This window comes from Panthera tigris, chromosome B2, assembly GCF_018350195.1.
Source record: "Panthera tigris isolate Pti1 chromosome B2, P.tigris_Pti1_mat1.1, whole genome shotgun sequence".
NCBI classification, from domain to species: Eukaryota; Metazoa; Chordata; class Mammalia; order Carnivora; family Felidae; genus Panthera; species Panthera tigris.
Window position 1 is genome coordinate 105,621,591 of NC_056664.1, and position 25,142 is coordinate 105,646,732.

A 25,142-nucleotide genomic window follows, 5' to 3' on the forward strand; every position below is an offset into this window, starting at 1 on the left:
TATTTTTATTTTGAGGGAGAGGGACAGACAGAGAGAGTGCCAGCAGGAAGGGGCAGAGAGAAAGGAAGAGCAAGAATCGCACGTAGGCTCCTCGCTGTCCACGCAGAACCCAACGTGGGGCTTGATTCCATGAACCATGAGACCTGAGCTGAAATCAAGAGTCAGACATTCAACCTACTGAGCCACCCAGGGGCCCCTGGAGGATGGATCTGAAGGCCAAGGAGGCAGCAGAGAAAAGGGAAATAGGCCTTCCCCTCATCTCTTTTGTTTTAAATCCAGGTGGGACTCACCACTATGACATGTGCCCTTTTAAAACCCGTTTCTTTATCTCTCAAATACTATTTAGCTACTTAAAAAAAAATTTTTTTAACGTTTTATTTATTTTTGAGACAGGGAGAGACAGAGCATGAACAGGGGAGGGTCAGAGAGAGGGAGACACAGAATCTGAAATAGGCTCCCGGCTCTGAGCTGTCAGCACAGAGCCCGACGCAGGGCTCGGGCTCACAGACCGCGAGATCATGACCTGAGCCGAAGTCGGCCGCTTAACCGACTGAGCCACCCAGGCGCCCCTATTTAGCTACTTTTTAGGAGACGAGGCTGAAGCACAGAATTGGAGGTAAGAACGGATCTGATGCTGTATCCCCTTTACAATAAGGAAGAATGCAAGACCTGCTTTGGGTCTTAATAGTAGGGTTGAAATTTTACATCTCTCATCTTGTTCTTTTCCCATCCTGGCTTTCTCCCTTCCTGACTCAGTGGAGATTTAGATAACTTGGGTTCAGCAGTCCCTCTGGAGAAGTGAGCAGACACAAATGCAGACACTGAAGTGTAGGCATAGCACTGAATTGGGAGGTGCCAAAAACATTCAAAAGTGAATGTAAAGTGAATGTAAAGTGAATGTAAAGAAAGTGAATGTGAAGGAAGAGGGCACTGAAGCAACCAGTCATTCAAGGCAGACATCTGAAATGATCACAAATGTTGTTTTAATAGAGAGATTCTTAACCGTGATTTGCTTCCAGGGTGAGCTGAAGTGAGATATGGTCCTACATTTGGTGGGTCCTCCAAGGGCAAATTCATTGTGAACTATTAGAATGTTAATGCCTGTGAGGTTACAAGCTTTGGTTCTGTTGGTAACATTTCTTCAGAGTGTCTTCTCCAAATCTGAGGTGGAAAAATCTGAGAGTCGAAAGTTGTTGAGGAAGAACAGGACAGTATGTTAATTATAAAAGGGAAAATGCTCTGATCTGGGTTAATTTTTGTATTAAAAAGACCTCAGGGATATTTCAGATAGTAACCTGGTTTTACATAAATTGAAATATAAAGAGTTTTTTGAATAGATATTTCCTCAAAGTTTTGATTATTAAACAAAGGGCTCCTGATATTGTTAAAGGGATGGCAACGTAAAAAGAATGTTTATTTATTTTTATTTTGAGAGAGGGAGAGAAAGAGAGAGAGCACCAGCAGGAGAGGGGCAGAGATAGAGGGAGAGAATCTCAAGCAGGCTCCACCCTCCACTGAAGAACCCCTGGCAGGGCTCGAGGCCACCAAATGGGAGAATATGACCTGAGCAGAAACCAAGAGTAGGAAGCTCAACCAACTGAGCCACCCAGGCATCCCAAAGGGATGCCAACTTCTTAACCAAATAATGAATCTCATCTTTTCATCCTCCCCTCTCCTTTTTGTTAATCAGACACGGTCAATTCCTTTCTCGAATGTTTTTTCCCTAGTTCCATTCTCTGTGGCAAATCACCAGTATTTTTTATTTGTGCGTTTGGATTTGGTAGTGGTATTAGCATGCCTTTCTGTAAAATCCTTACCTTTCAAAGATGTTCAGGGCAAATAAGTCCACATGCTGCACTAAAATGGAAAAAATTCAAAAATTCCTATCATTGTTCACAGCAGGATCCCTATCCAGGCAATGTAGATAAAGGAAAATGGGAAAATACAACTCTCTTAAGAGAGTCAGTTATTAACTGGAATCTGGAGCAATCGGTATAAGAGATGCCTGAGGCAGGAAATCAGTTTCCTTTGGGAGAAATACGGTCTTGTTTAGGGCTAAGGTTTCTGGGTCAGATTCTCAGGGGTTTTCCTTTTTGGGAGTGGAGATCCTCTGGTCAGAGCCCCACTGAAGAATCCATCAGGGCCCCCTGCTGGGTGGTTTGGCTTATTTAACTCTTACCCCTCAGGGAGAAAGATACGCTTAGCCTCGTTGCACAAAGGAGAATGTGTCTCAGAATGTAAGTACACAAATTGCATAGGGAATCTCTGCTAACAAGTTTTAGAGGCACAATTGGAACTGGAATCTGCCCACGTTCCCTTCGCAGCGCTACAAAACGGAGACGTTGAGTTGGTCTGACGAGCTTTTTCCAGTTCCCAGAATGAATTCTTTGTGCGAAGTTGTGTCTCCTCCAATTTCCTCCAGGCCCATTATGGTGAGTGTTGGTGTAATCGTTAGGATACTTGAGTTTTGGTGTTTATTTCGGGGCCAGCACCTTGTCTTCGGGTCCTGGCGCTGTCCCGGAAGGGTGGTACTAAGATTCTGCGGTGTCGCGGCAGGAGGCGGGAGATCCCGCCAAGTGAAGAGGGAAGATCTATCCCCAGCCTCACGTGAACAATAAATTAAATAAATAAATAAATAAATAAATAAATAAATAAATAAATAAAACAAAAGAAAACAAAAGAAAACAATCATCGCAACCCGGAGCGCGGGGCTCGGGTGGACCCGGGTGAGGAGGGTCGGGGCAGTGAGGCGCCTCCCGAGCGCCCTCTGGCGAAGATGGAGCGCGCGTGTCCCCGCCCCGGCCCCCCTTCGCCGCCGCAGCCGCCACCGCCGCCGCGGCGCCCCCGCCCGGCTCTCCGGGTTCACTCTCGGTCTTTCACTCCGTGAGACACAGACGGCAGCTTTCCGAGCGAGCGGGGGACAGGCTGAGGCGGCGCTAGCACTACTGCTGCCGCTCGCCCAGAGACGACCTGGGCGCCGGGAGAGAAGGCGAAGCCCGGACCCCCATCCGCTCTCTCCGTGGAGGTCTCCTGAGCCGACGGGCAGCTCGGCGGCGGCGCGCGACCCCCTTCCCGGCCACTTCGCGGGGCGTGCCAGGACTTGGGGACGCGGCTCGGGAAGAGCCGGGCCGGGAGGCGGCGGCGGCGGCGGAGCGAGGGGGCGCGCACCGGGACTGGAGAGGAGTGAGTGGCGGGCTGGGCGGCGGCGGCCGTAGCCGCGGGTGCCTCCCCGCTTCGCCGCTTCGCAGGCAGCGCCGCCTCCCCGGGCCGCGGCCGCCCGGCCAGGTCCTCTGCGCGTTCCCGGGCCCGGAGCCGGCGCACGATGCGCCCGGCTGCGTTCTGATCGCCGCCGCGCCGCCGCCTCTGCCGCGATGATCCCCCCCGAGCCGCCGCAGCAGCAGCTGCAGCCGCCGCCGCCAGCCCCGCCGAACCATGTGGTGACCACCATCGAGAACCTGCCGGCCGAGGGCAGCGGCGGCGGCGGTGGCGGCGGCAGCCTGTCCGCCTCCTCCCGGGCTGGCGTGCGCCAGAGGATCCGCAAAGTGCTGAACAGGTGAGCGGCGGCGGGGGCGCGGGGCGAGGGCTGCGGGAGCCCGGCCCCGGGTCTCCCCCGGACCCCCGGCGGCCCCTTGGGACTGAGTCGCGGCCGAGGGAGGCTGAGGAGAGCTGGCGACGACGCGCCCCGCTCCTGCGGGGAGGCCTTGGCAGCTTTGTCCCAGAGCCGGGAGCCCCGGGGCGCCCGGGCTGCCGGCTGGTCCGAGGCGGGAGTTCGGGGAGAGGCGGGGTTTGCTGCTTGGCTGCTGTGTGTCTGCGCTCACACCCTCGCACACGCGTGTCGCTCACTCCTCTTGCTCACTGAACCCCAGCTTTGCACCCAGGGGACAAGAGGGAACCGAGGGTGGCCCGGACGGAGGCGGGAAGGCGCGGGGCTGCGGGGAAGGCGAGGAAGTCGCCGGCCTCGCGCTGTCGCCCGCCCCGGCAGGACGTCTCCGACCTCCACGGGGCGGGGAGGGGGGAGGGGGGAGGGGTCGCGGCAACAGCCGGAGCGGGCAGGCGGGGGACCCACTTCTCCCGTTGCCGCTCCGACTCCTCCAAGCTGGGACCAGGGAACCCGAGGCTAGAGGCCTGGATCAGACCCACGCAAAGTGCAAAAATGTTGCGAGAAGGGTGGGAGCTGGAGGAGCCGGGTTATTCTAAAGCGGGCGAAAGCCAGAGGAGGCGAGCGCCTATCGCCGGCGCCTCCAGTGCTGGAATCTGCGCAGTGGAGGGATCAAGGACGAGGCGTTTTAGGTTGAGAACCGCGTTGACGTGAAGATGGGGCCCCCGGCGTCCTGACTCAACTGTGATGTGAAGGGGACTTTTTCTACTTAAGTAACTTGAAATGGTTGAAGAACTGACACTTAAAAAAATCAGAGAATTTGTTTTGTGTGTTTTTATTTGAGTGCGTGTGTGCTTTTTTGAGGCATCTGCATGGGTAACTCTTAAGGTCGCGCTGTTCATACAGGTTTCCGTGTGGCACTGTTTCGGGTAGCCGAGACTCCCCATAGAGCTATGGGGAGTTCACGTAGACCTTTATGGGGCTTAAAGCTCTAGTGGGGGCACCAAATATGTACAGAAATTAAAGCTTGAAAGCTCTCCTTATTTTAGGAGTAGGGTTTAATTCAGGTGTAACAAGTCCCAAACCATTTGAGTCCCTTGTGAACGGGGTATATATTGGCTTACTTAACGTATATATTGGCTTACTTGTGGGCACTTCAGTATGTTTCCATTTATTAGCAAACAAGAAGAAATTCACTCTGAAGTGAGACAAGAGTTGGTAATAGAAAGTCCCGCCTTTACTTTCCTTCGAGTTGTAGCTTAGGATAACAGCTTCCAAAATATCACATTCAAAAGACAGTGAATAGAATAAAGCAAGAAGATGCTGGCTGAGTACATATTATGTAGGTTTCCTATTCTTCATGAATACCTGTGGGTTTTTTTTTTTGAATTGTAAATGCCCAGGCATTGGATCTTTATTTTAAGCGGAATCTATTAAATATTAATATCCCTCATCACTCTGGCAAAAGCTGATGCAATCATTCATTTATCTTTGCTTGATTATAAGTTATTATTGATTCCGTGCAAGTTATTTCTTGATATTCAATGAATCTTAGAGTCCAGAATAAAAAGATCACTGAGGAGACGTGGTTGTCACCATTTCGCAGCCAGTAACCAGCCACCTGGCTCAGGGGCAGAGCTGCGCATCTCCCTGGGTCTCGGTTTCTGCATGTGTAAAATGTATTTTATAATACGTGTCTTACCTCCCTTGTCTTGAGATAATACCGAAGAGAAAACACTTGCGCGAGTTTAAAGCTCTACACGAATTCATTTTGTGGTCTGAGGTGGGTCAGTGGGAGCATCACAAGCAAATAGAGTGAAGTCGTATACCATGAGTAGAGCTATGTGTTTTACTAAGCTGTCGGTGATCTGTATGACATGAGTTGAACGATTCCTGATTTATAGAGGAAGAATTTAGACTGGAAGGTTGGGTCAGTGATATATCATTGCAGGTACATCTGTGAATGGGACTCCAGGGTTATAGCCTTTCTGCTTCAACTCAAACATTTAATTGTCTTTCAGAACTCTTCAGAATTTCCAACATCATATTTTGTATTGAGCTCATGGTCTTTCCTTATCCATAAAGAGACAAGAAGAAAATATTTCTTTTGAGAAGGAGCATCTGGTATGGAGACTGAAAAAAAATCAGATTAAATGTAAAAATCTCGGTGGAATAATTTCATTAGCATGCTGATGAGCTTGGCTTCTGTACCATGATTATGTCAACAGGAGACAGCAGTGGTAGTGGCTGAGTGACTGGGCTCTAAGAGTAACAATGTGGGAGGAAAGTGGAATTTTAAAGATCTTATGCCAGCACTCAGGTGTGGCTCCCCTTTGGTTTGAACCCTCCAAGTATGTTGAATCAGTCAGTAATGGCTATCAGACTGGCCCACTGGGACCATATCACAAGCATCTTTGTTCATTTTCTCAAAACTTAAAATCATTTTTCCCCTTCTTTTTCTTCTCCTTCTTTTGCTCTTCCTTTTTCCTTGATACTTCTGTATCCTTCACCTCTATTGCCCTGTCAACTTACTGTCCTCTGGGTTTCAGTTGCTTTTTTTTTTTTTCATTTACTTCTGGCATGCAGCAACTTAGCTGCTAGCAGAAAGTGAGGTAGCAAATCTGGATGTTTGGAGCCAATATAAAAAAAAATATCCCTTCAACTTTTGGCATGCAGATATATGGTTGGCAGCATCCTATTGCTGTGAGCTGGCCAGGAGTCTCTTCAGTGACGGAATGGGACATTGCACCACTGTTAACTTAGCCCCTAGCATCCGATTGGGCCAAAGGGGCAGTACTGACAGACTGAGGATGGTGCAGTGAGATGGGGAATGTTAGACTATGAGCAGTGTAAACCTGGTGATTTGCCTGCCACCGGTGGCAGTCTATAACAATAACTACCTGCCAACTCAGAGGAAGAAATACAAACACATATGCTATCTATATCTACCGAGGGATAGGTAAAGGGAAAAGTACTGATTAATAATGAAGTAAAGGTACTTGCTCTCAAGAAACATAAAATGAAAATGTAGTGTTACCTTAATGAAATCTGCCTGACATTATACTATATCCTATGACTTTCCTCAGTATAGTTACTCATTCTTTCCCCTTTCTTTATGGGCTTGTAGAATTGGATTGCCGCATTTTGTATGCGACAGTTGGGGCATCTCACTGATCACTCACTTTCTGTAAAGCAGTTAGATTAGAATCCAGTAGTACCAAGATTTTGGTGAGAGAGGAGGTGATAGATAATTTTTTTTTAACCGGTTAATGGGATGTGTCACATTCTTCTCCCCATAGCGTTCAAAATTGTTTTGGCCGTGGGATGCAAGAAATCCAAGGTGATTCTTATGTGGAGATAACTGTTGCTTCTTTTTTTATTTTTTATTTAAAAAAAAAATTTTTTTTAACGTTTATTTATTTTTGAGACAGAGAGAGACAGAGCATGAACGGGGGAGGGGCAGAGAGAGAGGGAGACACAGAATCGGAAGCAGGCTCCAGGCTCTGAGCCATCAGCCCAGAGCCTGACGCGGGGCTCGAACTCACGGACCGCGAGATCGTGACCTGAGCTGAAGTCCGACGCTTAACCGACTGAGCCACCCAGGCGCCCCAACTGTTGCTTCTTTAATTCCCAAAGATTTAAAATAATGTGTTGGTTCCAGCAAGGAAAAAATAAGGCTTACTCTTCCTCATTTATTTCTTAGCACAGAATAGTATTTATTACTCTGTCACGAGCGAGCAAGATATGACAAAAAAGAAAAAAAAAACACTTCAAGGGTAATGGTTGGTGACCCTCACACAAAAACTGCTGATACTGGTAGTTTCTAAGAAAGATAAAGGAATGGGTACTCGTCTATATAGTATCTGAAGATTTTCTCCTCTAAAATGATTACTTAATGAAATGTTTGTGAAAAATGAGTAATAGCTTGTTTTGTGTTTTCATGTGTGTGGTTTTATTTATATTTCCCAGTTGAATATTATTTTCAAATCTTAACGAAAATAACTGTGAATTTCTAGTTTTGACCCACTTTCTTCCCCATAAGAGATTCATTGCCTTGTCTCAAGTTATTAAAGGGTTTCTGCCTTTTTGGGTCTTGTAGTGGGCATGTTTAATCATTAGAATGGATCCACTAGTGTGATGCTGGGTCATCCATTTATTTGATTTGGAACTAACTGATTTCCAACTTACATTTTGATTTGTACTACTAATTTCAAAATTTCTAAAAAAATTTTTGAGTTGAAAACCAAGAATCGTTAAAGAGGATGTATAAGAGAATTGGTAGAAAGCCTAAGTAAAACCAAGTCCACGTGGGAAGTTACCATATAAAATGGAACAATATGTGTATATAGCATTTCTGACTCCTTATATAAGGTGGACAGAACACAGTGAACCAAAAGAATGACTGCCAAGGAACAGAGTTATGCTTGAACCACGTATTAGGTACAGTTGAGGAAGACAGATATTATAATTTAGATGATCCTTTTTTATTAAGTTGGAAGGCTCTTGTTGAAAAATTGAATAGTGAAGCTCTTCCTCAAGCTACTTCTTCTAACAGATGTCAAAATGAAAGGGGAAGACCAACATGTAATGAGGATAATTTTATACACGATTATTCCAAATGGAACTGGGTGGTGTGATTAAAAACAGACATTTCGGAGATCAGTAGTCTTACTGAAAGAAAGGATGTCAAAGGATGCATTTATGTTTTTCAGTTTACTTATTTATTTCTGCGAGAGAGAGAGAGAGAGGTGGGGGGCAGGGAGAGAGGGAGAGAGAGAATCCCAAGCAGGCTCTATGCTGAGCTTGATCCCAAGAACCATGAGATCATTCATGAGCTGAAATCAAGAGTCAGATGTTTAACTGACTGAGCTGTCCAGGCGCCCCAGGATGCATTTATTTTTAACTAAAGGACAAAATTATGAAAATAAAAGATCATCCTGTGTACTTATTTTTTATACACAGGGCTTGGAGAAATGAATGTTTATAATGAAGGAATATTTGGTTTACTTGGGATAGAGATGATACATTTCCAAGTAATTGATGTGTAAGAAAATGGACGTATCTTTGTGTAATTTTCCTTTGAGTACCATCTCAAGATCCTGCAGTGTTTCAGGGCCATCATAATAGAAGCCTGTTTTCATTGTACCCTGATGTCTGTGTAGATGATATAGGAAAATGAGTTGGCTGCCCATATAGTTCTAAAGTTACTTAATGCAAGAGCTAATTTATTATTTAACTGCTATTTCTTGTAAAAGTAGAATGCAGAATGTGAGAATACCACCACACGGTTTTGGTTTAGCTTTCTCACTCATTTGAGCTCAGGCCAATGAGCATTCACTGTACATTTTCAAACCCATTAATTCTTGATTATGTTTCTAAAAAAAAGTATGCTTAGGAAATTAAACTCCAGTAGTCACATGGAAAAATACCTCACAAATATTTGGCATATTTCTTGACTGTGGCATGAACACATACAAGTATACATTCATTTATTCTTTGTTTTTAATGGCCAAGGCACATGACATAAAATTTACCCTCTTAACCACTTCTAAGTGTACAGTATAGTAGTGTTATTTGTATGCACATTGTCATGCAACCCATGTCTAGAATTTTATCAGCTTGCAAAACTGAACCTGAATCCATTAAACAACTCCCCGTTTCTTCTTCTGCGCTGACCCTGGCAACCACTATTCTACCTTTTGTTTCTAAGAGTTTGACTGTTTTGGATACCTCATATAAATGAAATCATGCAGTATTTGCCTTTTTATGACTGGCTTAGTTCACTTAGCGTAATGTCCTCAAGGTTCACCCATGTTGTATCATACGAGGATTTCCTACCTTTTTTAGGCTAACATTCCGTTGTATGTATATACCACATTTTCTTTATCTATTTGTCTGTTGATGGACATTTAGGTTGCTTCTTCCATCCCTTGACAATTGTGAATAAAGCTTCAATGAACACGAATGTGAAAATATATCTTCAAGATGCCTCGTTCAATTTTTTGGGATATGTACCCAGAAGTGGGATTGCTGGATCATATGGTGATTCCATTTTTATTTTTTGGAGGAAACTCTATACTGTTTTTCATAGCAGTGGCACCATTTTACATCTTCACTCACAATGTATAAGAGTTCCAATTTCTCCACATCCTTGCCAACACTTGTTACTTTTGGTGGTTTATTTTATTTTATTTATTTATTTTTTTATTGTGGTCATCCTAATGGGTGTGAAGTGGCATCTCGCTGTGGTTTTGATTTGCGTTTCCCTAATGATTAGTGATATTGAACAGTTTTTCATATGCTTGTTGGCCATTTGCATGTCTTCTTTGGAGAAATGTCTATTTACAGCCTTTGCTCATTTTTAAATTGAATTGTTTGGAGTTTTTAAGTTGTTGAATTGTAGGAGTTCTTTGTATATTCTGGATATTAACCCCTTATTAGATATATGGTTTACAAATATTTTCTCTCATTCCATTGGTTGCTTTTATACTCAGTTGATTGTTTTCTATGTTTATTTGTTCTTAATCACTTATTGTGTGCTGACCCCTTTTCTGGAGGACATCTACGTGACAAAACATTATTCTAACTGGATAATGTGGCATGTGTTTTGCTACTGAGAGTGAATCATTATAATCTGTAACCTGAGTTTTTATGCGTAATGTCTAATTGTATGCTTCCAAATGTCTAGATACTGGATTCCTATAAATAAGTTGCTCAGTATGCATTCCATATTACACTTCTCATTCTGTCATTTTGACCTTATACAGGGACTACTTGAATGTGCAGTAGTTAAGAAGAAATTTCATAGGAAATGCCAAGGAAAACAATAAAAGTAAATACACCTTAGAAAGTGTTTTCTTAGAAAAATGTCAGGCTTCAGTCAGTGGCAACATGAATGTAATTTGTTTACGAATACTATTATTAAAATTTTTTAAATATTGTTTTCTATTGGATTTAATTCTAAACTTTCTCTTAAGAAACTTTATGTGTGTGACTCTCTGATGGTTAAAAAAAATACCTTAAATACAATTTTGCAAGTTCTGTTGTTATGTTCCACTAATTCCTTCCATTTTAAACAAATTCATTAGGGAAACCTACTATGACTGAAAAAAACAAGTTAAGGATTTTAAAAAACAAATCAATCTAATTATGTCCAGATTTAGAATGACAGGGCTACAATTCCCAATTATTCTTGACTTTGAGATAGAAAAAGTACTGATCCATTGTATAAGAGAAATTTTTTACTAGTTTCTCATTCATTCATTCATTCACTCATTCATTCAATGAATATTTATTGAGTTCTTCCTATATGTTGGGCACTTCAGGATCAATGTAGTGAACTAGACAAGTATAGGCTAAAGAGGACTCTTGAGTGCTGTTGGTAGAGTTTCTGACTGTTATTACCCTTTCAATATAATTTACCAAGGGAACAATTTAAGTAAAGTAGAAATAACGATAACATACATCACCTCTCAAAATGATTAGATTTTCAAGCTGATCTAACAGAGGTGTACAAAAAAGCCCCATAAGTTAGCTGTTTCACCTGTAGGCAAACTACTCAAGGGGAAGACTGAACCCATAATAAAATTACTTGAAGTGTACACAGAGTCCAGAGGGTAGATCTTTCTTGATGAACACAGTACAATTTGTTTCACTTAGGACTTAAAGAAAAAAGGAGACATAGCCATTCAGAATGTTAGGAGAAAAAGGAGAACAGATTTGAAACGCATCCTGTCATTGCAAGTGAGCCTATCAAAGGTCATTGCCACATAAATCAAGAAAATAGAGTTTTCTGGCAGTGTTAACATTCTGACAAGTGCATATACAGCTTTGAGGGAGCTTGGACACATATTCATGCATTGCAGGTAAGAGAAGCTTAGAATATGACAATAGCATGAGGATGAGTTGGTGGAAAGACAGCATGCTTTATTATATAATTTGATGCAGAGTTTGAGTTAAAATTAGCATTTAGACAGTGGACCCAATTCTTACATTTTACATTATAAAGTAAACATTTTATATTATAAACTTTATATCATGTGTTATTCTTATAACAAAAGTGCTTATTATCATCCTTTTATAGGCAGGGAAACCAATTTTGTACTTACATAGCTAGGTGCTTTTATAAGACTACAGAGGAAAGAGACACCACACTAGACTGCAGACAGGGCAGGAAGGTTCAGGGATGGCATTTTCTCTTGGCATTGAGAGATAACGTCTTACTGAGGACTGCTTTAAGGAGATACTGTAGACTAGGTGGCTTAAACAACAGACATTTACTTCTTACAGTTCTGGAGGCTGGGAAGTCTGAGATCAGAGTACCAGCAGATTTGGTGTCTGGTGGGGCCTTCTTGACTTGCAGACAGCCATCTTCTCGTATCTTTAATCGGTACAGCAACAGAGAGATCTTTCTCCCATCTCTTTTTATAAGGCTACTAATAACTCAATTATGGGGGCTCCACCCTTGTGACCTCATCTGAATCTAATTACCTTCTGAAGATCCCACCTCCAAATATCGTCACATTGGGAATTAGGGCTTCAATTCATGAACTTTGTGGGGACATAAATGTTCTAATCCATAGCACATGGGTAGGAAAGGAACATGTGGATCCACATATTAGTGAAAACATCTTTCTCTGCCTGACTTATTTCACTTATCAGAAGACCATGGGGGAGGGAAAGGGGAAAAAAGGTTACAGAGAGGGAGGGAGGCAAACCATAAGAGACTCTTAAATACTGAGAACAAACTGAGGGTTGATGGCTGTGGGGGAGAGGGGAAAGTGGGTGATGGGCATTGAAGAGGGCACCTGTTGGGATGAGCACTGGGTGTTGTATGGAAACCAATTTGACAATAAGTTATATATATATATTATTATATATATTATATAATATATATGGAAAGGAACTTGTGTAAGAAGGGGGATGGTAGAAAGGATGAAACCAAATATGGGGAAAGATCAGAAGAGGATTAAGTGTCCAGTTTGACAATATTATGTGGAGGTAAAAAAGGCAGTGGAGTGAAGTAAGGTTAGAATTATAGGCTGGAGTCAGATAATGGACACCCTTGGGTGCTTTGATAAGGAATTAAGACTTCATTCTGTGGGTTATTACTATTGCAGGTTATTGAGCAGAGAAAGGATATGATCAGAGATGTGCTTAAACATGATATTCTGAACCATATCTGTAGGACAGATGGAGAGAGGAAGGACTGGGGTGTGTGGGACAAGTTAGGGGCTACTATAGCCATATAGGGGAGAGGAGAAAGGAGTCTAAATGGGATGGGGATGGGGAGAAGGAAGTGCTATGATTTGGACAGAATCTGGACCAAGATCAGGAAGAAGAGGATTAGATTATTTTGGAGAAAGCACTCAACAGTGCCTACACCATTGTGGGCATTTAATACTTGTTTCATGAACGGTTATTTGAAAGTTGCCTCAAAGAAGAGATATGTTCACCAGGGCAGAAGAGACATACAGCCAGGAGGCCAGCAGCCAGCTACTCAAAGTGTGGTCACGGGACCTGTGCTGATTCAGAAACTGCACAAACCAGAATGTGATATGAACAGAAATCAAGAGTAAGCATTTAGAAATATCTATAGCAATCTGACAGAACTTTTATGCCTTTCCTTCTAATATTAAAAACGGGGTCATGTATTTTGGTAAGTTTTTGTTTTTTGCCATTTTATTTTTCTAGTAGTTGGCTTTTTAAATTGCATTTTACAAAAGTATTGCCTGCAATGAATTGAAAGAAGCAATTGATATCTTACAGTAGATAGTCTGAGAGGTACTGGTCCCCACCCAATATCCAATATCCAGTATTGATATCCAATATCAACTGGTCCCTTGGATACTGGGTGGGGACCAGTTGATCCAAGAGGGATCAACAGTGAGTCTGGATTCAACAGTGAGTCTGGAATGACTCTGGAAGTGCATCTAATCAGGTATTAATGGTAGCATTAGGCTGGTGCTCGTCATGGCCTTGGAAATCTGTATGTCCCAGCTGGTGATATGGAGGCAGTTGATTAGGTCTGATAAGAGCTACATTAAGTATCAAGGACTCAACCCAACAGCCTGGGTTGAGGCTCCCACCTTAAATGTTAAGCAGAGTAGCTTTTAGAAGTGAAAAGAGATTCTGTGGAATGGGTTTATGAGTGGAGAGTGCTACCTTTCAGGGATGCTGAAGTTAAAGAGAGCACATTCTAGGTCTGAATGGCAGAAGGGAGGGTCAGGGTTACATCACAGCTCAGCATAAGTGGCAGAACCACTGGTATGGCTTCACTTCGAGCTCTGAGGAGCTCAGACTAGGAGCTATTTAGCCATTCAACAAAGAATTACTGAACCAGGTAAGAGGCATCATCTGGATATTGGGAATACTGCAAGGAACAAGACCTAAAATACCTTCATTTTCATGGTGACAGCATTCAAGTTAGTACAGGCAATGAACGATACTAAGAAAGATGTCTAATTGTGCTAAATACCATGCAGAGAATTCAAGTGGGGTGATGTGACAGAGAGGCAGTGGGTGCTACTTTCATTTGAGGGGTCAGAACGGGCCTGTTTCTCCCTGGTGACGTTGAAGCTAGGATTGGCATGACCAGGAGGAACTGGCCAACTGAGGGTCAGGAGGAAGGGTGCTCCAGACGGAGATGGTAAGATGAGACAAGCAGGCATAAGGTACTAAAAAAGAGGGAGACTGAAGTGCAAGATGGAAGTGAGCAGGGGAGGAGAGGAGCTCACAAGGAAGGGAGGTGTAAGATCTTTTAGGACCTCACAGGCCGGGAGACGAGCTTGGGTTTTATTCTAAGTGGGCTGTGAAGCAACTGGAAGGTATTCAGCAAAGGAGTAATCTGGTAGAGTTTTGAAAAGACCATTCTAGTTGCTGCTGGGGAATGGATTGTGGGAGAGATAAGTGGTTACTGGAAGGAAGAGATGTTGGAGGCTTGGACTGGAGGGTAGCAATGCAGGTAAAGAGAAACGATTGTGTTTTGGAGTGATTTGCATGAGGAGACGGAGTCCATGGGACTGGTGAGTGATTTGATGAGGCTGCTGAGGGTAAAGAATAAAAAAAAAAATTCTAGTGTTGGGGCCTTGAGAAATTGGGTGAATGAAGGTGCTATTGTCTAAGATGGCAAAGGCAAGGAGAGGAACATGTTTGTGGGGAGAAAGTTGGGAATTTACTGTGGCGAGTTCAGTTAGAAATGTCTAGTGGAAATGTTCAAGGACTGCTGGAGTCTAGGATTCTTGGGAGAAATCAAGGGCTGGGGATTTGATGTGGGAGTCACTGGGGTGGTCCTAGAGGAGATCATCTGGAGACACAGTGTAGACAGAGGACAACAGGGGTCCCAAGGTCAATCTGGGCAGTGCATCAACGTGTGGGTCGAACAGAGGAGGAGGTCCCAGCTCAGGAACTGGGGTCTGAAGTAGGAGGGAAAACAAGAGAGTATGGTTCAGAAGCCAAGGGAAGGACTTGTTTTGAGAAGGAGGAAATAAGCAGTGCACTGTGTTGAAGTATTAAGGGAAGGGCAGAGACATGGCCTGGTGACGTGAGAACCTTGGGGGCCATGAAAGGCACAGGTTCAGAGTGGTGGTGCAGCTGGGAGCCTGGATGGAATGGCTGGACAGGGAATGTGAGATGGGGGCTTCAAAACATGACTTGTGAGACATTTTGCCCTAATGAGGAGCAAGGGGAGGAGAATCTTTGAATGGAAGAGATAATGCAAAAGGTCTGTGTGCTGATGGGAATGATCTAGTGGAAAGGGGAAAAATTGCGTCTGTGGGAAGGAATGGGATAATGGAAGGAGGGAAAAGCCTTGAGAAGGCTTAGAGGGTTGGATCCAAAGGAAGGGGGAAAGGTTGGCCTTTGAGAAGAGCCAGACGTTCTCCATGATACAAGAGGGGAGCCACAGCCTGTGGGTGTAAATGAAGGTGATTTGGTAGATTTGGTGGTGGGACTAAAAGTTCCTGGCTGGTGGCTTCTCTCTCTCTCTCTCTCTGAGAGCTCTGAGGCAAGGATATTGGTTGAGGATGAAGGAGCTGGGTGCTGGGGACAGGGTGTAGGACATTTGTGCAGAGGAAACCGGGAAACAGTCATTTTGAAGAGTCAGAAAGGAAATATACAAAAGAAATATAACAGGATTGAAGGACAGTGCTGTGAGTTTATTTGACATTTGTGGTAGGGATGGGGTGGAGGGGGTGTGATGGGCAGAAAGATGTTGCCTTAGAAAGGGCTAACTCAGAAACAGGTGTGGGCCTGAGTGACCTGGCAAGCAAGAACCATCAGTGAACTCAGCTATGAAGAAGTCAGGATATTGGTATGGGGCATGTTTTGGGGGAGCTCTGTAGGATTTGGGTCCTCATGACATTTGAGAATAGTGTGTGAGAGACAGCAGAGGGAATTGAAAGTCACTTAAAGATTTTGTGTCTGGGCCATTGGTGTGATGGTGTCCCCTTCAGAATGTGATTGATATGTTCTCGCAGGCAACTGACTGAAGTTTTGGGTGCCTCAATTTTCTCGTTTGTAAACCAGTTAAAATAATCCTAGCCTTTCATTTCCCATTGCATTTTGGGGATTTTTAACTGAAATGACATCTGGGTGCGGGCTTGGACAGCTGCCAAACACAATGCAATTGTTATCCTGGTCACAAAATTCAAAGGAGAGCCGGGTTTTGGGGCTTTGCGCTGTCTTCAGGCCTGTGATAAATGCTGACTCAGCCCACAGAGGACTTGGGTGCAGGCCCTGCGCTGGCCTGGTCGTTTTGTCAGCCTTGTCAATCAGAATCTGAGGGGGAACTCGCTCATCTGTGAACAAGGCAGGAGTCTGTTTGCTTCAATGTACTCCAGTTTTGAAAGCTAGATACCATTAATTTTGTTTTTTGTTTTTTAAATATTTATTTTTTTGTGGGGTGGGGGAGAGAGAGGGAGAACAAGTAGGGGGGGAGGGGCAGAGAGAGAGGAAGACACAGAATTTAAAGCAGGCTCTAGACTCTGAGCTGTCAGCACAGAGCCTGATGTGGGGCTCGAACTCGTGAACCAACAGATCATGACCTGAGCGGAAATCGAGAGTCGGGTGCTTAACCGACTGAGCCACCCAGGCGCCCCTGGTTTTGATTTTTTCCCCAGAAAGCCTCTCCTTGGGAAGACTAATTTGGCAGAAGGTGTACGTGCTGCTGCCTGATTGCTCCCCTCCCAGCAGTAGTGCTTCGAAGGTACCTGTGGTTTGTGACGGAGTTTGACAGGCTTTCGGGAAGGGTTAGTGCCTCTTGAACTGGGGAGGTTTCAAAATGAGCGTGGGCCTAAAAGGCTCCATAGAGGCCGGCAGTGGGACAGACAGAGCGGCTCAGAGGGAAAGGACAGAGCAGCTTTAATGTGCTAATGAGGGGAAGCCCAGATGCCAGCCGGATCAGAGGAGCTCTTTGTGACACTGGGTTCCTGGGGATGGCTGGAGTCTCTGTCCCTATCTGTATCCTGCTGCGGGCAGAAGAAACACTGTGCTCTCAGAGAGGGCCCTTTCCTCAACAGATAGCCTTACAGACTGCTCTGAGCGCCTGTGGGTGGTGAGGGGCCTTGGAAAATCCCAGGGTCCCTCGACTGCTTGAAAACACGGCGGCTGTGAGGTGGGGGGAGGTGTGTGTGGGAGGACAGAGGAAGGGTGGGGAGATCTGTTCTGGAGAGGGTGTGTGCAGTCCCAGAGAGCTAGGAAGGATATTTACAGCTTCACAAAATTAACTGTTGTCCCTCCAGTACTGCCAAGCTTGGTGAATGGCACTCAAGCCAGTCAACAGGAGGTGATCTGTCCTTGAAAATAGTCAAGGTGGGGCGCCTGGGTGGCTCAGTCCGTTAAGCGTCCGACTTCGGCTCATGTCATGATCTCGCGGTCCGTGAGTTCGAGCCCCGCGTCGGGCTCTGTGCTGACCGCTCAGAGCCTGGAACCTGTTTCAGATTCTGTGTCTCCCTCTCTTTCTGCTCCTCCCCTGCTCGTTCTCTGTCTCTCTCTGTCTCAAAAATAAGTAAACGTTAAAAAAAAAAAAAAAAGAAAAAAAAAAAAGAAAATAGTCAAGGTAGTTTGTAGCTAGTTACGAGTAAGTCTGAAACATTACAAAACCAACCAAACAAAAACTACCACCATCACCCAATGAGTGCTGGAATGAAATTCATGGTCTTGTTACTTCATTCGGTGATGGCTCCAGAGTTGCTAGTGGGGAGGGGTTGGAAGCAGGGTCAGGGAACTTGTCTTGAAGCTGACTTTGCATAGCAAGAACACAGTATTTATAAAGATTGTGTGTTTACTTGTACTGACCCCATCTACTGGTGGAGTCACCCCCTAAGGCTGCCTCTAGATTTCATCATGATGTCTAGGGTTGTTGTCTCTGGAAATATGAGTCCCCAGATAAGACAGACCAATGAAATGAAGATGATCAATCCGTGGTATCTTGACCCTGTTATCTTTGCTACTTTTCCTTTTTGAATCTTTCTGGGATATATAAATATTTAATATAGTACAGTATATATATTATTTACCAAATAATGTATGTTAGATATTATTTGTAATCAATCTTTGTCTATCCATCTGTCTGTCTGTTTTGCTCTGTTTTTTTTTTTCTGACACGCACGCACACACGCACACACACACACACACACACACACACAACTGATTGGTAGATGATAGTTTTCCATTTGTCTTCCTTATTTGAAAACAGCTCTTAGATTTCCTCACCATACTTTTTTTGGCTTAGAGTTGGTTCAAGAAGAATGTTTTATTTTTAACATGTTTTATTTTTATTTTGGAACCATACTGAATTGGTATCATCTAAGAAAATAAAAACATTCAGTGTGGAATTACCTATGAACTAGCTATATCTGAAAGTGTGAATGTACCTATAGAACAGCCACCCCATAAGGATTCTTCCCCACCTACCCCACATTTCCCTGAGTCATAGATGGTTTTATTACACTTCAGCTCCAGGTGATAATGAGTCTAGTGACTTGACTTTAAAATTTTACCTTTTTTTTCCCTACTCTGATTCTAACAGTTTGTGTGATTTGTGTTTTTGAGGCAAAAATTTACCTTCTCCTCCTCCTCCTCCTTGTCCTCTTCCTTCTTCTTGTCCTTTAAAAAAAAATCCTTCTTTCCTTGACGCTTCCCGTTAATTTCCTGCTCCTAATGGGATACATGCATCTTGGATTGACCTTCCCTAGTGAAAGCTTGGTGCTCTTGATCCTATCAAGTATTATAGACAATGAGGTGCTTGCTTGCACTGGATTTGGAAGATCAGTCATTTGCAACTCAAATGCTGATAAATGAACTCATTTGTGTCCAATTCAAAGAGACCATAATTATTACTTCCCTAGCCCCCAAATTAATTGCAACCTGAGAGTCTGCCTTCAACGATGACAGAAGAAAAGCACTGTTTCAAGCATTTATAGCAATGAATATCAGATCGCTCATTTTGGATATCAGTTTGTTAAAGAAAATGGTGGTTATGCAAAGTATGCAAATGGGAACGTATGCAGTATGGGCTGGTGCCCCAGGGCTGCAGTTTGTTTGGCTATTGAGATACAGCAACAATTTTTTTTTTTTTTTATCGGATTGTCATCGCCTGTTTCCCTCTGTCACAATTGCAAAGCAGTTCATTGGCGTTAGGAACCTGAAGGTTCTCTTCCTTTTTGGTTGCAGCTGGAGAAGCAGGTAAAGGGCCGGAATGTGTAGTGCACTCTTTTTCTAAAAAAGGAATTTCCACAGGTTGATAGACTCTCCCACAAACTCTTCCAAATGGTGGTTGGGAAAGATAAGACATACAAGGAGCAAAGGATTTTTAAAGTTTTTTTTTAATGTTTATTTTTGAGAGACAGAGAGAAAGAGAGAGAGAGAAAGAGAGAGAGTGCGCGCAACGTGGGTAGGGGGGGAGAGAGGGAGACAGGATCCGAAGCAGTCTCAATGCTGTCAGTGCAGAGCCCAATGCAGGGCTCGAACTCATGAACCTAACTGTGAGATGAAGATCTGAGTGAAATCAGAGGCTTAGCCAACTGAGCCCCCCAGGCGCCCTGACACAAAGGATTTTTAAAGTGAAACACATAAGAAAACGGATACAGGGTGGAAGGGAAGCCTTGCAGAGAATTGGCCTTGTATTTCTAATATTGCTCTGCTATTTTAACCATTAAAGTAATTGGCTTCATGAGGCATAGAATGTTGATTCCTGGCCCCTCTGAGGGAAATGTTAGCAAGTGAACAAAGGAAAAAAGCCACAGAAGATGTATGACATATTAATGAATCAAAGTCACCCTCATTCCATGTCAAAATCTCCATTTTGGTGAATTACTAACTTTCTCTCTGGAGCTGTTTTGATCTTAGGAAATGAATAAAGTAAAGCGATGAATGGAATCATAAAAACCTGATCCTCAGTTTTGAGGCACTACTAGGCAGAGCTATAGGCTAGCTATACACTACAATCTAAAGAGAGGGGCACCTGGGTGGCTCAGTCGGTTGAACATCCGATTCTTGATTTCGGCTCAGGTCATGTTCCCAGGGTTCCCAGGGTCATGGGATCGAGCTCTGAGTGCAAAGAGCAGTGGGCTCTGCACTGAGTGTGAAGCCTGCTTGGTTGGGATTCTCTCTCCCTCTGCCCCTCTCCTACTTGTGCTCTTTCTCTTTCTATTAAAAAAAAAAAAGGCTGTGACATAGAAGCTTGTTTATGAGACATAACTATTCTTCAACCAAAACACAAAGGCGCCTATGCATCTGAAGACCTTGACATCCACTCCCCAACCCCCAAGTCTGGGTTAGATGCCTCATTCCAGTTACAGGCTATTTTATATCATTTACGGTCTACATTCTTTATGTGTCTGACCCTCCCAGCGGTTAAATCTACGAGGGTGTTCTCTACCCAACATCTTACATAGAACCTGGCATAAAGTTAAGTGCTCAATAAATATTTGTTGAATGAAGGGGCAAATGACCTGCTAGAAGCCTTTTCAAGAGAGGTATTATTTTATGTTCTCTAATTTTTAGTTTCTCAAATAATGTATGTGGTAGTGCCTGGCACAGAGTAGATACTCAATGAATTTTAGTTTTAGTTTTTTTCAAATTGATCTATGGAGAAGTAGGGGATATAAAAAAGTATAGAGAGATAATTTGAGTGGCTCCAGAGTTATGAAAATACTGAGGTGCCCTGCCTAAGTCCTACTCATACTTTAAAACTCAACACATGTGTCTATCTACCCACTGTTTCCCTAAAATTTTCAATTCCATCTGCCAGAAATTTCCGTTGGGATAATCAGTTGTAGAAATGAAAACAGAAGTCACTTAAAGCTTGTTATAGACAGCAGAAATTGAGAAGAGGGCTACTTGCTTATTTCAGTATCTTAGCGCTCTGATCTCAGAGACCTCAGTTTCTTTTCTGCTCACAGGTTGTGTTGAGGACTAAAAGATTTTATATCTATATACGTAGATATATACAGCTATCTGTCTATCTATCTATCTATCTATCTATCTGTCTATCTATCTATCTATCCATCTATCTATCTAGTGCACTTAGAACAGCATCTGACATAGAGAAAGTCCTACTCAAACTTATTTTATTATTATTATCATTACCGGCTGGTATAAAGCCTGGTGAAAAAATGGGGAAGAAGGAACCGATTACCAAGAAAACTACATGAGAGTAGTAGAGCCCATGCCTGGCTGGTTTAGTGCTTTCTGCTCTGTGTTCCACATACTCCTTGAATTTAATATATGTTGATAATTGTTTGATGAATTAATGGTCTATTTTCAGTGGTCTGAGGAAGGAATGGTAAGAGGGTTATATGGTAGTTAGAAGTCCTAGCTCAAAGTAAGCCAGGAGATAGGAGAATGACATTTCTTATGCCTGGTCCTAAATATTTTCCTAAGCAATTTCTACCAGTCAGAAATTAATTTGAGATAAATTTCTTCTTCAAATACATCACCCTGGGAAAATTAAACAAGATTAGATTTATATCCTTTGCATGTCTGCTGCAAGGAAAACAAAGTCCTAAGTGTGGTTCGGAGATGCAAACACATAAGGTTAGGTCTCTGCTCTCAAGCATATTTTAATCTAGTTAATCAGTTATTATTTTAGTCAATCAGTTAGACTGCTTTTCCCTTAAGAGCTGAAATCAGTCACAAGGAAGGGTGGGAACATTGCTTGAAGGCGTCTTTGGAACATGGGACATGGGACATGAGAGAAGGTCTGGTTGGGTTTTTATAGTGTGGGAAGTTGTACCACTAGAGAGCTATAAGTATTTTTGGTTGGAGGAGATCAACTTTGCTGCCTTTGGAATACGTCCAGGGCTCTCCATCGGTGAGATCAAACATCACTTTCCCAGATTTTCAGAGGCATACTGGTCAATAAATGCATGTATCTATGAGATATGAGAATGTATCTATGCAACAGCTATGAGAATTTTGACAAGTCATTTGAAATCCATGGTCACTAAATCTCAGTACAACTCTTTTGGTGCATGATTATACTTGACAATAAAACCTAAAACCTTGTGACAAATCAAATGAAGTTTATTTTTAAAGCTATATAAAGTTTAAAGTTTAAAGTTTAAAGTTTATTTTAAAGCTATATAATATATATATATATATATATATACACACACACACACACACACATATATTTACATGTATATACATATACATATACATGTATATATATAGCTATATATTTATATGTGTGTATTATATATAACAATATATAATATATTAGAAAATATATGTATATGTATATTTAAATATATATATGGGTATATATATATATATATATATATAGCCTTTCTTCTTCGTCTGCTGATACCTCAGAATAAAATGACAGTCCAGCCATTTCAAGAGTGGTTCATATGTGCTGTGTCCTTGGGGCAAAGAGCCCACATAGTTAAGTTAAATATCTTGTGTGCTAGATTAGAGTTCCAACCAAAGAATTATTTGTTACCTCAGTGTATTTAGACAAACCCTGCAAGGGGGGACTCAGGATAACTCGATAAGTTATCTGCCCTGGAATAGAATGGAAATTAGTGTAGTATTTTTTCTAAAAGTGTCAGTTATCTAAGTTGGCTTTTAAATTTCTGCCCCAGAACACACAAATGTGACACACTGGAGAGCAATACAGGGCTGGAAGGTTACTACCTGTAACAGCCTTTCTTTTCCTCTTTCCAGCCTTTGTTGCATCACTAAGATGGGATGTTTTATCCACTACGGGGTGATGAAACTTCTGCTTTATGACATTATCGAAGATCTGCGTACATAAAGAAGAGTAATGAAGTCGTTTGGCTTACATTTTTGATACCGTTTGTATTGCCTCTGTGCAGGGTTGAGTGAAGCAGTTTCTCTAGCTGCTGTAAGCAATAAACCTCTAACTGTTAAATGCTGACTCAACATAAGCGTGTTGGCAGAAGAAGATGATTAACTTGAAGAGAAGCTAGTGTCAGCAAGAAGAAATACAACCACACATCCAAAAGGAATATGGAGTATTTACATGTGACATCTTCGGGAGCCATTGCAAATAGAAAGAGAAATATAGTTGTGTTACGTGGAAATAAGTGTAGTCTTTTGCTTCTGTCCTTGGTATTGCATATTTTGTCCTCTGTAGTCTCTTGTTGGTTCCATCACTAGTGCATCCATTTTTGCCCCAGATGGTTCTGATAAGCCAATTAGTTCTTGGCATTCTTCTGGACTCAGGAGCTGGCATATTGTCGTCAGTCTTCGGGCAGGCATAGGTCCCAGGTTGGCTCAATCATATTGAAAGGAAGTACTTACATTTGATGGTGAGGGGGAGAGATTTCTCTTTCTCTGTTGGATTTGATCAAGGAAACATCTGTTTTACCACCGGCTGTTACTGTCAGCCACCTTATGACCATAAAGGAAACCAGCCTTCAGATGTCACTGATGCTGAGGACAACATAGTAGAGACAGGAAAAGTTCCTGGATCCTTGAAGATAGTATTGAGCAACTGACTGACTGACGTGCCACACGCTCAGAGTTTGCTCTAGCACTGGACTTCCATTATATGGCATAATAAATATTCTAACTGCTTAGGCCAGGTTAAGTTGAAATTTGCTTTACTTGCAGTTGAGGGCTTCCTTAACTGATATACATTTCTCTCACTTTGCCCTTAAACTGACAACTTTATATGAAGAACAGCCAGGGCCTTTTCATCTCTTTCAGTATGGACACATGCGCCAAGGAAGTGCAGAGGCAGTTTGCCCCAGTGTGTGGTGCGGAGGGTTAGTTTTCCAGGGTGCGTTTGCACAGAGAGTAGAAAGAATGGGCTCCTGTGCCTGGTAGATGTCATGGATATCCACACCAGGCACCTTTGATAATCTGAACTGGTCTGGATGAGACAAATACATTGAGGAGATTGGAGTACTGGATGATAGACTCTCCCACCACATCATCCATTTGTTCATTTGTGGGATCATTTATTTTGAGCTTGCTTTGTGCCTGGCTGGTGTGAGGCACCAAGTGTAGGAAAGATCTCACAGAATAGTGGGGAACCATGGAATGCCTGATATGAGGGATTGGAGATGGCATCTGAGCATGTGACAGCTAACCTGGCAACTGGAGGGTGAGGACAACTTAGCTAGAATAAGGAGAGGAGTGTGTGTATGTGTGTGTGTGTGTGTGTGTGTGTGTCTGTGTGTCTGTGTGTGTCTGTGTGTGTCTGTGTGAGCATGAGTGGCAGGGAATGTGTTTTAGACAAAGGAAACACATCAGAAGACTGTGGGGGTGGATGCATGGTGCATTCTGGGGAATGGAAGCGGTTCAGGTGGCTGTGGCTCCCTGTGTGAGGGAGGGAGATGTTAGAGGCTGGCAGAGTAGGCGGGGGTCAGATCAGGTAGGGCTTTGGAAGCTTGTTCAGTGTGTGTGCTTTATCTTAAGAACACTGAATAGTATTGAGGCTCTAAGCAGAAGAATGCCATGGCCAATTTACGTTTTCACAAGCTCTGGCTTCCTGTAGTATAAACAGTGAGTTGAGTGCAGCTAGATGGTTACAAGGAGCCCAGCCAGGAGACAGATGCAGAGGAGAAATGGCAAGGTGTGATGCATTCCTAATTTCTCCTTCCTGAAGCCATGGGTCTTGATTATAATTGCTACTTAAGAGAAAGATGAATTGGGTTTATGGTGGTCAGTGTTTGATTTTCTTTGGTGTAACAGTGGCACGACCTTAGGCAAGTTACCTGAACTCTCTGAGTTTTGGTTTCATCAACTGTGCAGTTACAAAAACACCTACCTCAGTGGGTCATTGTGGAGAATTAAATAAGATAATATATTTATAGTTCTTGGTGCCATGCCTGAAACATGTTAGCCATTATAATTATTCATACGCAGCCTGATAAATATGTAAGAAGAGGGGTAAGAACAGAAGCAGAAGAAGAGTTAGTTTGGGAGTTGAGAGTAACACGAACATCATACTTTCTTTGGGAGCAGGACTTGTATTTATTGTACAGGCAGGAAATTTCCAGTAATACTTGCTCTTGGAAGGCAAAAAATAGAAATCACGACAAAAATGACAATAGAAGGTGTGCTTCAT

At 43.1% G+C, this 25,142-nt stretch overlaps 1 protein-coding gene across 2 annotated transcripts in view; it reads left to right on the top strand.

Annotated features, from left to right (window-relative positions):
* Positions 1 to 25,142, top strand: part of SLC35F1 (solute carrier family 35 member F1) — a 442,526-nt gene that overhangs the window by 30,579 nt on the left and 386,805 nt on the right. The window contains exon 1 of one of the 2 annotated variants that reach the window (XM_042987076.1): positions 3,372 to 3,553. The exons of the other annotated variant lie outside the window; for it this stretch is intronic. Within the exon in view, the coding sequence (XP_042843010.1) occupies positions 3,372 to 3,553 (182 nt within the window). Of the gene's footprint in view, positions 1 to 3,371; positions 3,554 to 25,142 lie in introns of those variants that run through there. 2 annotated transcript variants of the gene reach the window in all.